The sequence below is a fragment of the Empidonax traillii genome, unplaced genomic scaffold (assembly GCF_003031625.1).
Source record: "Empidonax traillii isolate 1590-97213 ecotype Southwest subspecies unplaced genomic scaffold, ASM303162v1 scaffold368:size764316, whole genome shotgun sequence".
Classification (NCBI taxonomy): Eukaryota; Metazoa; Chordata; class Aves; order Passeriformes; family Tyrannidae; genus Empidonax; species Empidonax traillii.
Genome location: NW_020955561.1, coordinates 374,254 through 390,573, shown reverse-complemented (window position 1 = coordinate 390,573; position 16,320 = coordinate 374,254). Strand labels below are relative to the sequence as shown.

Genomic DNA, 16,320 nt, shown 5'->3' with positions numbered 1-16,320 from the left:
AATTGGGAAAAAATATTCTAACTTATTACAAAGAAGATGCTGTACAATAAGAAACAGGTAAAATATTCAAAGACTCATTGGTACTTTGTCCTGTTTTAGGAATAAATATTCCTGCCATTTGAAAGATAATTTAAGTTTGCATAAAGTGCACACACTTGACTCTCCAAAAATTTCCAGTGCTTGCACACTGAATCAACACAATCTTTAGGAAATCTCATAATTTCTAAAATATGGGCCAAAGTGCATCTGTTATGTTCCTTTCACTCTATCATCACAAAGTTTACAGAATAAATAGTTCTCCTCAAAACAGTCTTCTTCAAATGTGGAAACAAATCCAACCTCCATGAAAAGCTGCAAGTACAGTTCACAAACCATGACAAGCCCTATCAAGCAGTGTTCACCCATTCCTGAAATGTTACTACTATTGCAGCATTTGGATAGCACTGATTTATTACGTGCATATTTCTTATATGGAACAATGTTCACTTAGACACACAGCTCTGTAACAAACAGACAAGGAGAGAGAGTTCATATCTTTTCTTTTAGACACTTCTTACTTTGAATTTTATTCTACTGTGTTTGTTAAATCCTTAAATCTGACATGTAATGTCAGTGTTCACACATGTAAACTGAAGTACATATCTAGGCATTAGCAGCATCAGGACCTTGCTAATTCCGGTATGGTTCAGTAACACAACATTTAATATAATTCAAAACCAGAGTTAAAATTATACTGATTTAAAGAATAATGCACACAAAGAGTGTGTATATTTGAGTACTGGATTTCAGGGTAACTTCAGGTAATGTATCTTCAGGTCATGATTACTTGTATTCTAGTGTATTAAATGTAAATTACTTGGCACTGTAAAGTAAGAGTACAAAACTTTCAAACCTTCAATACAAATGCAGTGATCAGTAGAGTAAGTGCAGTGACACACCTGACCACAAAGTACCCTCCACAAGTGCAATACAGCAATCTGTACTAGGATACTGATCACACTGATAATTGAATATTATCAAAAAATAAATATAAAAAATCTGTTGCTAGTTAATGTAACTGAGAATGAAAGGAAATTTAGAAGCCAAAGGATACTTAAAATTGCCCATTAGCACATTCTACACAAAGTCATAAATGGTACAATATGACATGAAAAATTATATCCTAACAGTGTCCAGGGAATGCAGTCTGCACACCAAAGTAGCACATCGTGTGTTCTGTGAGTATCTGATTTGCTCAGTGGTTTAACTCTCTCGTGAAAAGAAAGGGTGGTGGGCTTCAAAGTATGGTTTCAGCTTGTGATCACAGACTTCAATGGATAATAAGCAAAGATCACATGACAAAAGCCAAAGGATCCACAGAAGAGACAGAAATGTTGGAAAATAACAAGGAAACTGAATTGCTCTAGTGAAATGCAATCCCAGAAATAAACCTTGGAATTTTCAGTCTGGGCCTTCTAAAAGCAGATTCCATTAATAAATATAAAAAATGAATAGAGACCATAGTCTGCAACCACAGCAAGGGAAACGAAAAATAGTAGTCCTCAAACATACTAAAATGGTAATGATTGCAGAATGTTTCAAATTGTTTAACTGTGACTTACAAACACTTTTAAAAAGCAAAGGGATTTTAAAACATTATTTTCTTTCTGTAAACCTACATATATATGTATACACTTACACACAGGCCGATATAGACAGTTGGGTAGAGCATTTTCTTTTGGCTAGTTTTTAGTCCAACTATCCGTAACAATGTCTATGCATCTCTATAGAAATTATCTATCTCTTTCTATTTACTGAACGAAACTTGAGTAAATAGGTGTCAAAGACAGGGGAAGTATAAACTTTTCCCTTTGCTCTTCATTTTTGACACAATAATGCAAAACTGCTTCAGACTTAAGGAACTGCTCCTGCATTCCTTCTCAAAAATCTCTCATTTGGTGTAACAGTCTTTTATTGTCATAGGAGTTTTGATCAGATCTAAATTACAAGATCGGGTATTCCCTTACTTAAAGGAAGGTAAAAATGTCTTAGAGGGGTGCCATGTCTCTCCCAGCCACCTGAATTGCACACTTCAATGGTCCTGTCAAACCACAAAAGCTGTGGTGCTGGCATGGACCCTCTGGGACATCAGTATCACAAAACTGCATACATATGAATACATATGGTTTGGGGATGAATACAGGACAGAGAAAGCTAATGAGACCTACAGGCAACACCCATTTTTACCTTGGGACCATACATCAGACTCAGATACTTGTACAGCAAGCAGTGGTTGCTTTTCATTTGGCCCTAGTTTGGAAGCACAAAGGCAGTAAAAGCCTAGTACTTCTAAATTAGGTGTTCAGTATAAAGTAAAAACAGGCTCTAAATACCCATTGCACATCTAAACTCTGTTAAGAATTTCCTAGACCACTACAGAGCCAGTGAGGATCAAGACTTTGGCCTTAAAAATACACTTAGCTGCATTTTACATGATTATTGCACAATGCAGAACTCTAAAAGGTCAGCTCTAAAAGACAGATTTAGTTTGTACTTGGAAGCCTAAAAACTCCACTGATACAGACTCTTTTTAAAAATGTTGCCCAAAGAGCTCACGAGCTGTAGAAAAACATCTCTTAAGAATGGGGTGAATATAACATCTAGAATGTTGTGTAGATCTTTGCTAAATAGTAAAAGCCAAAATACAACAGCCTTCAAAAACAAATTCTAATGAATAACACACATACATCCCATTTACAAAAGTCTATCAAATACCAAGAGGAAAACAGACTGAATTCAAAAATAAATGTTTCCTCTCATAATATGTATCTTCTGAAGCTTTCAGACAAACATGCTCCCTTGATATGCTGTTTAGCATCATTTTCAGAAAAAAATGCTCTCTACATCATGCCACATTGTATCCTAACTTAATAGTTAAAGGACATCATTTGCCAGAGTGAATTAAGGTATCTGACTAATGAATAATCCAAAGGGGAACTAGAGATAATGTGTTCTCACATTAAGTGATCAAATGAAGGGTGAAGAACAGCCCTGAAATGGAAGCAATGGTTAACAATCTCAAGCAATATTGACTCCAGATGAAGTGCCTTCCTAATGAAACCAACAGCTCACATAAAAATGGTTTACAGAGTCAAATTTCTTATTATTTATTTTGATGAGAATGTTGTTTCCCAGAATAAAACATCTCGTTTTTTGAAACCCTAATCAAATTCTTTTCATACATACGTGTTATTTATTTTTACAAATGTTTGATTTTTGTACTGATGTTAGATGCTCATACAACCATACTTATGAACCATAGCTGGAAGATTTCACAGGGGCTGCAGAGACAAGAAAAGGGCATGGGAGATGGAGTAGTGCTACCCTGCAAGGCCAGCCTCATGCTGGTTCTTTAAAACTGGAAAACTGAAGCTGTAAGCATTTTGCATGCTCAGTTTCAGTGTATGCAATATTTACTGGCCACAGGCTGAAGGACTTACACTGGTTACTGGAAAAAGAAACCTCTACCACTTGCTATATCCTCCTTACAGCCTGTCCTCAAATTTTGCTCCCATTGTAAGTTCCTTCAGAAAAGAACTGGGCAGAGAGAAGAAAAAGAGAAAGACTGAAGTAGGTAGACAGGCAAAAACAAAGACATCACTTATACTGGACATGGAAATTGGAAAATTTCCCCCATCCCATCACTCTTCTGCTCTGTCATGCTCTTCATTATGTGCAGTCCTGGCCTGAGACACGGACTTCCCTGCCACAGCCCCAGGTAATGGCAAACATAAGTTTATCACACCATTATGCTGGAATGAATATCCTTTGCCACAGATCTGCATAATCTACTTTTGGCATCTCTATCCACAGTATCTAAGTACCACTGTTTTTTTCTGCTTGGCTTCCTATCTATTCCCCACCCATGCATGATTAGATGGGTCTAAACTACAAGATCCATAATCACAATTGAGAATTACAGTGCTCCAACCAAACACTCAGAAGACCCCTGCACTGCCATACTCCAGTCTCTGAACAAAACACTTCTCTGCCATGCAAATTGAATATTGTCAGTAATTCTGTAGGGAGAAGGTAAAGGAAAAAGGGCAGGAGAGGGGTGAGCTCAAACACACCTGACGGTGAGTCCCTGTCTGAGTCCTGGGCAGAAGTCCCCAGGAGAAGTCATGCCAAAAGGTCTCTCTAAAGCCTCCACCACCACCATTTCATACAGTGTACAATCTAAGTGATTTAGTGATGCACACTCAACTTCCTTAGAAGTGCTGTTACATCAGTGTTGGTACTAAATAGATAGGTCAGATCTCAACAGGTCTGTCAGAAATTAGATGGAATTCATTGCTTAACTTCTAAAGAAACCAGCCATGTGCACACAGACACACACACCACACACACCCTCACCATATACACACACACCACACACACGTGCACAGAAGAGGACGCAGAAGATTAAATGGAAAAAGGACAACAAAACAGTTAATTTCAAATTTTTCTTTCTATGAATTTGAAAAAAAAGTCCCAAACAATAAATCACTGCACTGAAAATAGTTTTATTCACAATTGCTATGTCGACTTATTTTTCTTAAGCTCTGAAGAATAGCTCCAGGAAATTATACTGGCCCAGAGACAATCTAGGTATACACAAATATAGTGGAAATGTTTAACACAAACGAAAACAAGGATCTGATAAAACATACTCTGTGTGGCCCCATTCTTTAAAAGAAGAAATATATTTTTTAAATGACAACTTTTTCAGATAGAGAGATGAAACATGTTTCTGCAATAACCAGTCATATCCAACTGCATAAGAATACACAGCAAAGAATAAAGAAACTTGAATGAGATTAAAATTATTTCATCATATTAACCCATAGCAACATTCAGATGATGTTTTCTGTCAATAATCAGAACTTACCATATTGATTGGGTCAACTGGGCCGATGCTGTTAACATAGACATCTGTTTCAATTACTGTAGTTCTCACTAAACAAAACAGTAACCATAATAATTATATTTAAGTAACTCTGTGCATTGTTAGTGTAATTTAATCTATGTGACTAAAACGACAACATTTCTGATATTCCTTTATTGGCTTCAGAATAATTAAATTTCTGTTTTTTTAGTACTTTAGAGGATCACATATGACTTGGCTCCCTTATTTCATATGAATTGTTAAAATTATCAACTTCAATTTTTTTAGTTCATAATGCAATACCCACCTATGTTTTGTGAACAAATATAAGATAGATACAATAGGTAAAGGAAGGAAAAACAAACAAATGAAACCTCCCAAAAACTGTCTTCCAACTTAAAAATTTAATCGTAAACAGAAAAAAAAGTTTGGAAAAATTTTTTCATACAACAAAACATGACATCTGGTAGCAAATGTGTTTATCATCTGTAAAGAATCAATATGCAGTGCTTTCTATCAATTTCTACTGAGAACATGTAACAAAAAAAAATTATCCTTTCACCACAGATTTCTTCAATTCATGAAGCTATAGCACCTAGGAATTACTTACATCCTTTCATCAGGTTGATTAATACACTATTTCAAATGCTGAATTTAAAGACCCTCAAGTGACAGCCATTTAAAAGTTAAACATTACCAAATTATTTTGCTTTAAAAACAGGGAAAAACACTCTCAATGTGCAGAGAAAGAGAAAAAAAGCTTTTAAAAATATATTCTCTGACAGAATACACTCTCTTCTTTTGTGCATTTACGGAAGGACACAAAGTCTAAGTGACTTCCCATGAAAGGCACATCTGAAGTACAGGAGCCACCCATAATTCCATTTTTTCCTCCTAACTGGTTTATACAGGAAAAAAGGCTCAAACAGAAGAGGTGAGAATGCATTTTGACTTCATCAGTTTATCAGGTAATTTTTTTCTAGCTTCTACTGGAGAGCCAAAATGTGGACACAAAAGACATGTCCTAGGAATCAAAAGAATGAAAAGGGTTAATAATAGAGCTCTGTTGGTCTCCTCATGATTTGACACAACAAAATGAAGCATCTTTTTCATCTGCAGATGAAAAAAGGGTAAGATACCACCAAAAAGGCATTTTGATTTCATAGAAGAGGGACTCTAGGTCATCAGATTTAATTTCTTTATACTGCAAACCATTAGAGATTGCCCAAGTGCTCAGTAAAAAACCTAAAATCTTAAGTAAGAAGATTTTTTTAAATCTTTGAAAACCTGAACAGACACAGAAAGAAAGGGGTATCATTGACATCCTTGCCAGATACAATGACAGGCAAGATACACTTCCTAAACATCTTAAGATGCCTTTTCCCTGCCAAGAAATTCCCCGATTCCAAATCCATTTACTGGTGTGAACCTAAGCCTGACAGAAAGACACACCAGTGAGGCTGCACAAAGGATTTTTTATGACCACACAGCATAAAGTCACTTGATCACCATCCTGTCCCCAGCGTGCTTCACAGGAAGTTTAAACGGATTCTGGAAATGAATTTATTTCCTGGGGGAAAAAATAAGTACTTCTTGAGACTATCCATGTGGGTCCCTTCCAATTCAGAATAATCTGTGGTTGAGCTGCAAATGTTTTCAGTTTTTGCAGAGCTCATAAAGGAAAGGGGAAAACACAAGAACCCATACACACAAGCTGAAATGTCAGAGTAAAAAAAGTTTATATTGTGTCTATGTGCATCACACAATCACAGATATGCTGAGTTAGAAGTGACCCACAAGGATCATCAAGTCCAACCCTTAGACCTGCACAGGGCCATCCCCAAGAGTCACACCATGTGTCTGAGAGTATTGTCCAAAGGCATCTTGATCTCTCTCAGGCTTGACTACTTCCCTGGGAAGAAGCCTGTTCCAGCTCTGGGTGAAGAACCTTTCCCTAATATCCAGCCTAAACCTTCCCTGACACAACTTCAGGTCATTCCCTTGCATCCTGTCACTGGTCAGCACAGAGAAGAGATCACAGCCTGTCCTTCTTCCCCTCACGATCAAGTTGTAGACTGCAATGAGGTCTCTCCTCATATGTACAATGTAATCTATTTAACATACACCACATCTCACAAACAGATAATTATTTTCTTTAATTTTATCACCCCATTTATTTATATAACAGTAACTCCACTGCTAGACCAGAACACAAGGATCAAAGTGTATCTTGACTCATTACTCAAGGAATACTGAATACTTTACTATGCAGAATCTCTCACCTTGAAATCTAACTCACAGGTTTATTCCCCTCCCACCTCCTTGTTTTTTCCCCTCTCAATTCTCATATCTCTGCTTATTCTGAAGGAGCTCATTACTCTGTAGATGCAGTCTCTTCCTTTCCAACAGCCTGTGTGTCATCTGCCAACTTTACTACAAAAATGAATTGCTGAAGTCATTCAAAATACCATTATTCTTGATCAAGAGTTTCCTATGAGACTCCACTATAGGCAGCCCAATCACTGATATTCCTTATTAACAACTAAATTTTGAGATCTGTCAGTGAGCCAGTTTTTAATGAGGTTTATGTCAATTTTATAAAATTCCAGCTTGCAGCAAGCAGTACTTCATCTGCCACAAGGGCTTTCCTGTAATGAACAAGAGAGTTCATTTTTCCTTTTCCATACTGCGCTGAGTAAAATTATTTGTGGTATTAAGAGCTAGTGAAGAGTTCGAAAATCTGCCTCTGTTGAAATTATTTTAATTGACCAAAATAAGCCAGAGAAAGGAATCCAACTCAAGAACACTGGAAGAATCTATTTTGTTACATTAGTTCTTCTGCATGCTATGGAGCAAAGTGCTTCTGAATTAGAAGAACTTATTCATTCTTCTTATGTTCTTGAACCAGAAGTGATAAGAATTCATGCAAATGACAAATGCTGGAGGAAAATACATTCTCAATAATAATTTAATATCTGTATAATTACTATTGTTCAATTCCTCTCCACAAAGAGGTAACAATGAAAGATGGCTTGAGAAGACTTTTTTACTGTGAATGCTTTTTATTTTACTTTGAAAATTTGATATCAGCCCTGAAAACACTACAAGTAGGAAGAAGGCGATTTCACACATCCTGTATGTAGTGCAAAACAGCACTGTAAACTTACAGAATCTTCTAAGCAAGGGGAGAAAGGGTTTGCAGACTTTAAAGATTTACACAGAGACAGGATGATGCAGGCTAGAGTAAAGTAAGAAGGTGAGAGGACAACAGATTGCATATTCAGGAGGGAGAGAAAGAACAGCACTAAGGAGAAGCTGTCCACAAGGAATAGTTCACCAGTTCCTAACATAGCTGAAGCACACAGGGGACCTGTTTGGTAAACCCAGTCTAGAGAGATTTACTCACTTTCTGATTACCTGTTTGACACCTTTTTTTTACTAGACTAAAATTCTTCTGGTTTTAAAAATGTTGAGGTATGTTCCAACAAGACAAATCATAGTGATAAAAACCTACCTCTATCATTGACAAATCATTTTAGTAATTGGCCTTACCACCCAAAGGGCCTCTTTTATAGACTATATTTTTCTAGGCCAAATTTTTAGATTTTGATATTTGAAATATCTCTGCCTGCTGTACTTAAAAGCTCTCCTTATCAGCTATTCTTAGTCTATAAACACCCATCTCCTGACAGAAATTATTATCATTAATATAAAAGGGCAGAACATTGCACTGTTTATTGCTTAATACTGCTCCATTTTGATTACTCCAATCTATTACTTCAATTCATTAACAAATAGCATGTTAGTCCATCTAAATTTATTAACCAGTTCCCGTAGTTTTCCACAATTCCCTCTTTTTCTAAGGAAGATCTAAGACATACCTTTTTTTTTTTTTTTAATTATTACTTATATACTATTTAATTTTAACTAAGACCACTTTAGATAATTTCATCCAGATTTATTTTCTTTGAGCGTATTTTCTATAACTTCTCATTAATTGCCTAAAGAAACATCCCCTCTAGGTGATAAAACAGTTATTCAGCAAATAAATTAGGTGACTACCACGTTCAGAAATAACAGAGGCCCTTAAGTTGTAATAGCTTTTAATGGAGTAATACAATTCTCACAACTAGCTAAGATTATTACTTTTATGATTATTTATATTGACAATTCAGCCTCAAGTGGCTACAGCAGGCTTCCAGTTGCACCTCTGAAGAATTTTTTCAAAGTGATTTTGATGAAAGCAGAGCCCTGTTCTCCAAACTTTTTAGCTTTTCATATAAGAGAAACCCATCTTTAGCAAATACTCCTACCCCACCACTTTTATTATTTTCACCATTTTCTATGCAGTGCACACATCCAGTACCTTTAACTTTCACTGAATATGCTGTTCTACATCCTAATCTTGTATTTTGATTTTCTTCAATTCTTGAAGAATATTCTTTATTCATCTCAAAACATCTTTCTCTTTACCTTTACTTGATATTTTCTTACTTGTTTGAGCTTATTAGTTTTCTGCCTATATCATACTTTCATCAACGTTACACTAAGATCACCTCTTCAATAGAATATCTTCCTACTACTCTTATTTTTTTCAGAATCAGTGCTTCCATTAGTCTCTTGAAAATCCAAGTTTTTTCCATGTATTCTTTGTATCCCAGGGAACAGGACTTTTCTCATTAGTGGACTGAGACGTAATTTCTTATCCAGGCCCTGCTTATAGGGCAGTAACAACCATAAAAATTTCTCTAGGTGTGCAATTTCTGTATGCCCATGAGCAATTATCCTGACCATTCTTGAAAATTCTATCAACGATGACTTGCCTCAAACTGTTGATTGAAATGCTTTCTGTAAGTTGCAGATATGTGATGATTATTTTCAGATTGAGCAGTTGTGTTTCACCCATACACACATCAATGCTGGAAAAAATGCTCTGTACATTGATAGGATAATACTAATATATCAGTGTCCCTAAGATGTGAGAGGTGGATCAACATGCAGCTAGAATTCAAAAAGGAAAGTTCAAAAATAATAGCTACTTTGGTGCAGAACTGACGTTTAAACAGTGTGGTTACAAAATCAGGCAGCCAAAAGTTAATGTTACAATAAGAATGGTACTGCTTTATTAATATATCAACATAACAAGGTTGCATCTGTAATTAAGTGTTATTTATACCACGGATAGGAGGGTTCATCTGGTAACTACTATTACTTCATACTGAGCAGACAGTACTTCAATACTAGACCTTCAATGTTAGAACCTGTATGCTTCAAGCATCTTAAAGCATACTACATAAATTGAGTTAAAGACAAGTAAGATTAATAAATGCAGCAAAGGGTAGCAGTTAAGAAATCACTACAACTCAAGGACATTTGAATGAGACAAACAGAAAATGACAGAACAGTTTTCTCCTATTAAATTTCAGCATTGTCTCTGAAGTTTCAGTTTTCATTTGGCTTTCCTTTAGCACGTCCCTCAACGAACTTCATGCTTAACAATGAAACCCTTATCTCACTCTGAGATGCTGAAATTCTGTGTCAACATCAGGAAGAACACAAAATTCTGCTCTGGGATTCAAACCCAAAATGTCCAAGTTCAAAACAAAAAATGTTGTTATTGTGTATGGGCTTTGTAATTCAATCATAAAAATGTTCACTGGGATATTATTGCTTTGAAAGATAATGAGAATTTCAGTTCAATAACCTTGTTGTACAAGTACTGACATACCCTCTGAAGATATGGAATCTGACACCAGATTTTATCCACATCTTTGAAGCAGACTAAGATAAACAAGCTATAGACTAGTTTTGTTTTTCTGTTAAATATCTGCTGCAGTTCTCAAGCAACTGGACAGAATGCAATACCTTCACCCGAAGTCAGAAATTTCAGCTGATGTTATCCAGAATTTCTGTTATGTGGCAAAAGTCTGCAAATTATCTTCCATCCAGAAGAGAATCAATCTTAACCTTTGTTCTCCTGAAAACAGAGTGAATACTCCCAAATGTCTCCTCATCACTCTGGCTGATTATGAATAAACTTTATGTTTTAGTATAGTAGGTGGGAGGCAAGCCCCAGATATTAAAGGTCAGATTGGTACAGAAGTATTGAGAAGAGAAAGAGAACATTAATGTGAGAGAAGATAGAACTAAGTGTCTTTTTTCAGGAACTGATATTTTGAATCCAAAAAGCTGTACACTGAGTTACTCACAAAAAGGCAGAATTCTTGCCCTATCAAGACTCAGTATATAACCAGAAAATTAAAGGTAAGCATTACATCAAAATTCTTCCATACTCATCTAGGAATCACAGAATATTCTGAGTTGGAAGAGACCCACAAGAATCATCAGGTCCAACTCTTAAAAGAGTGGCCCATACGGTGATCGAACCCACATTGGTGTTATTAGCACCATGCTCCAACCGAGGCAATCTCAGTGTATCTAAATCCATTTGAAATGCCAGAATAAACTCCTCTTCCTTTGTATTCTCTCCATTTATTTCTAAGTTTTATGGAGAGGGAAGAGAAAAAGAATTCTCTTTCTTTCAACCCCACCTACCAGCTAATCATTAGAAGGAATCCTTGTGGAGATAGTTTATTCCCTCATAATCACTTTGCTGTCTGTTGCATCAAACAGGGAAAAAAGGCCCAACAGTAATTCTATACATCTGTCATACATTGAGAATTTAAAGAAAAACATGCTGGAAGACCTTCCTCGTTGTCTAAATGTTTATAGTAATTCAATTAAATGAACATGAAGAAAGACTTAAAACAAACTTTAAGAGATTCGCATGTGATTATATTATGACAGCAAGAGAAATATTGTCTTTCAGCATCTTCAGGATAACAGTCAACAATAAAACAACAGTCAACAACAAAAGAACTAAGAAATTGGGGAAAGAAAACAATTTGTCAGAAGTTTTCAAAAGAAAATGCATAGTTTGAGACGGCATCTCTCTTGTCTGACATAAATGAAATAAGCAGTTGTATTGTTTATCACATAAGCACCTTACAGACTGATAGGAAATGTCAGGTATGTAACAAACAATTATGTCCTCTACCTCTCTCTTCACAGTTCAGGAAACAAACTCAGAAAAAATATATTATTTTTCTTATTTGATCCAGTATGCATGCAGTAGACAAAAGATGCCAAGCTTTCATGTTTTATGTTCTCAAAACAAGATTCTTCCAAATATTTAAACTTAATAATTATCTGTAAATTGATGCTTTGACTACTGAAAGACAATTACCTTCCTACTAGCTGCAAAGTTTGATCTGTAGCAATGCACTCTTCCTTCCTATATTCCTCTAGAAAAGATAAAGTCATAAGTTATATTTTTAGATTCCTATGAAGTTTCTCAAAATCTGAGCTAAGGGGAGAAGAGAACTGGGTTGAGTTATATTTTTCTACAGTAAGAGTAAAACCTCTAGGAATAATTCTTTATTAAATTCCTACAGACTCAAGATCAATTTTTTACATAATCATAGCTGGTTTATATCCACATTTCTTTCTGTCAGAAGATGTTTGTTAAAGCAAATTATAGCTGTCTTTTAATGATTTGTTGTAGATTTCTCACTGTCCCCCAAAAACAATATTTTCAATAAGAAAAAAAGGTGGTAAATAGAACATAAAGTCTACTCTTGCCTAGAACATTATTTTTATCAGTTCCAGGAAACCACTACATTTAATTGCTGTTATATTTAGGTTGCTATCTCGAGTTTTAGAAATTGCAAGAAGTGGATTTTTGTCATCTTTGACAAAATGCACACCATCTCTATTCACATTTTCTATTATACTGAATCATTTTATGAGCTTACCCCCAATATCTGGCCGAAGCTTATTGTCATACCCTTGAAGTAAGGAGTCCAGTATGTGAGTTACATCCCCACCATGAATCTTTGGTGCAAGGACCCATGTTTTATTCCCCACTGGATCTTCATCGTCCTCGTCATCTGGTTTATCAGCTCTATGTGGAGTGAATAAAAAAAAAAAAAAAAAAAAAAAAAAAAAAAAAAAAAAAAAAAAAAAAAAAAAAAAAAAAAAAAAAAAAAAAAAAAAAAAAAAAAAAAAAAAAAAAAAAAAAAAAAAAAAAAAAAAAAAAAAAAAAAAAAAAAAAAAAAAAAAAAAAAAAAAAAAAAAAANAACTCCATTCACATTTTAAGTAAGCAAACAAACATCACATCCGTGTGCTATGACTAAACATTAGCAGAAGCTGCAGTCATGTGTCAGCTAAATATCTGCATGTATATATGGTTAACTGAAAGGAATGGTGCACCATTTTAAGACCATTTGTTAGCTATCTATTTTATCAAGATGAAACAAATGTACAAGGAAAACACACATTAATCTATCGCCTATCTTTTAACTAGATAAGTAGCAATATAGAGCTAATCACTAAGTCATTGAAAAACATTGCAATACCTTGGTTGCATCTGAAAATTAACTCAGACCAAAAGGTCAAAGAATGCCTGGAAGTAGTTTTCTTTCCATTTCAATCAAAAGAATATACACTTCAGTACTCCTCCAGTGCTAAAACTGCAATCTGTATTACTCATCTACTTTATTTCAAGGAACTGCTATGGGCTTGAGGTCAAGCAAAGTGCATCAGATGGATAGCAGTAACTCTGACAGTCGCACAATCTACCTTCACAAATGGGCACTGGCTAGCAATTACAGAACATGTGCAACCCCTATAAATCAGATCCAATGTTAACATAAGTACAATATTCCAGTAAAAGGAAGAAATTAAATTACTATCCTCGTGCCAATTTGTATTGTACACTAAAACTAAAAATGTTATTTCTAAATTACACAGACATATTCTGACCTCAAAATTAAGGCTGGTACTTTTCAGTAAATTTCCTACAGGAAACCAAACCTCTAGTACGTTCCATGTGAAGACTAGACAGAAAAAAGTCAGGAAAGGACAGAGAAAGAGTATGCAAGCCTGGCTTTTACTGCAGTCCTTTGTGGGAATGCTTCAGACTGGTCTGTAACCGCAAGGCCTCGCATCACCTCTTGGATAACACTAGCAAAAAATCACAACTATCATGGCTGTGCAAACTGCTCAGTGGTTACGGCATGCCTGCTTAATTTAGGAAGTGAGACAAAAACCTCAACTCAACAGTGCCCCAACTCAGCAGGTCCCCAGAGGATGAACTGTTTGGATATCAGGGCTTTCATACCTAGCTTGCTGCAAACAAGTTGAAAGAGTCTGTTAAAGCTGAAAGTAATATGACAGCTTCCCTGTAACAGTCTGAAAAGCGCTTTCATTCTTTTAAATTGAAATGCACTATAAAATACTTAATCTTTACTGCACTACATAGACATTACAGAAATGTCAGATATTAAATATTTAACATTTCCCATTAGCAGGATCCCACTAATGGGAGCACTAAAAGAAGTAGGAAGCTAAGTTTTGTAAATGTACCCTCTTTTTCCCTCAAAGCTACCTATTGCCATCTCTTTCATGTTTTGTTACCACGCAGCTTTTTTTAATGTGTCTATTTATGGTCTGCTTGCAATTTTTGGCATCCAATTACTATATAAATTGGCTTACAGTTGCTCAGAGTAGAGAGGCAATCCCAGTCTTTTCCTGAGGGCATTAAAATGATGAGGAGTAAAAGTTAATTTATAAGTAGCTCTCTAAGGAAAGAGACATACCCACTGCAAAACTGACCTTTTCCTTCTTCCTCTTTTTGTCCTCCATCCCATAAACAGCAGAATGTACAGTGAAACAACCAGAGCTCTGTACAGATCCAGGGCACCTGACTCACTGGATCATCTCAGTTATTTGCAGAGAATCTGAAGTGATTGTGACACTATTTTGTCCTGCTTTAATGTTCTTTCCACAACGTTATTAAGAACTGAAGAGATTTAGCCAAAATGAAAAGTACAAGAAGTCATGCCATTACTACCAAAAGCCAACAGGAATTACATCTACAACACCTCCACTCACAGTCACTTGAATATCTTGACCTTTCAAAGAGTTCTTAATTTTATTTATAGATTCACAGGACAACTCAGGTGGGAAAAGGATCATGAGATGTGTCTCTAGTCCAGACTCCTACTCAAAGCAGGGCTGGCTCTGAGGACAGAGCAATGCGCTCGTGGCTTGATCAGGCTGGGTTTTGCAGACCTCCAAGGATGAAAGCTGCACAACCTTTCTTCTAAACAATCTGATCTCCACTTGTTTCTTTTCGGTTATTTACTCTATTTGAATAAATTTTAAAATTGACAAGAAAAAAAATTAAAATACAAATCCATTTCAAATTTTCACTTTCTGTCTTGCTTGACTGGAGAACCTCTGGTCCCCCCCAAGCCCCCCCAGTTTTAAAACTCTGAATGGCAAATTTTCTAGACACTACTAAATAAATCCATTTAATAAGACACTTTAATTAGAGGCAACACTTATTTACTTAGTGTCTGGCACGTTTTGGCTTGAAATGTGCATTTCTGACTATTTACACGGAACTATCTGATTTTATCTAGAAAATATGGTACACTGAAAGAAGTGCCAACCACTAGAAAAGAAATACAGTAGACTTCCATGCTAATACACAAGGCTAACAAGAGCTTGTGACTCAGCTATCGCTTAGATAAACCAGCAAACAGACCAACACAAATCAGATAATACAACCAAATGTGGAGGAACTGCATTATTGCTGTTCTACACAGTGAAAACAGCTATTTTCACTCTGTCTATTTTCATCTTACTAGGTTTTTCAAATGCTATTGCTTGAGATGAATCCATCTCAAAATCAGAATACCATCTCTTTAAAATGTGCCCAAGATCACCAAGCATGTAATAAAGACTATATTGTCCTTGCAATGCTGATGACACTCAGTTCTACATCTTTGATTCCTGAGCCATAGCCACCAGTGTGCAACAGCAGGACTGGTAAGAAGGAATGCTGCAGGCTGGAACAAGGAAGTGACCCAGTGAGCAGTTCAGTTGAGATGTTGTTGCCAGCATCTAATCAAGCTTCCTGGACTATATTCTTTAAAAAGACATTCACTTTGAAAAACATGATTCAAAACTGTTACTCTTTTATCAAGTTACTGTGTATCTCCAGCTCTTTATGCAGGGTTTGGAATGGGCTAGAAGGAAAGATAGAAGGCAGCAAACTTCATTTCAAACCAGAAAATAAAATGTTAAATTCAGGTATACCATTCAATTATTTAGTAGCAGTTAACTTTGGTTGAGCACTTTTTTACTTCTTCCCTGTTAAAATAAATCTAACAAACCTATGAAGATTAATGTCAATTAACTCAATTCTCACTGTAACAGTAGCACTTTCCCCTCTCTCTCACAACCTCAGGAAGAAAGGCAAACTTAATTAAAGAGGAATTCTTTTCCTTTCCAAGTTCATCTAAAGGTTATTTCACTATACATAGAAGATAATACTTGATCCTCT

General features: G+C 35.7%; 1 protein-coding gene across 2 annotated transcripts in view; it reads right to left on the bottom strand.

Moving 5' to 3' along the window:
- The window catches only part of LOC114061886 (gamma-aminobutyric acid receptor subunit gamma-1), a 53,461-nt gene that overhangs the window by 24,599 nt on the left and 12,542 nt on the right, over positions 1-16,320 (bottom strand). For both annotated transcript variants that reach the window (XM_027892791.1, XM_027892790.1), the window contains exons 2-3: positions 12,721-12,869; positions 4,910-4,977 (exon numbers count right to left, since the gene is read on the bottom strand). In XM_027892791.1, coding sequence (XP_027748592.1) covers positions 4,910-4,977; positions 12,721-12,869 — 217 coding nt within the window. The remainder of the gene's footprint in view (positions 1-4,909; positions 4,978-12,720; positions 12,870-16,320) is intronic.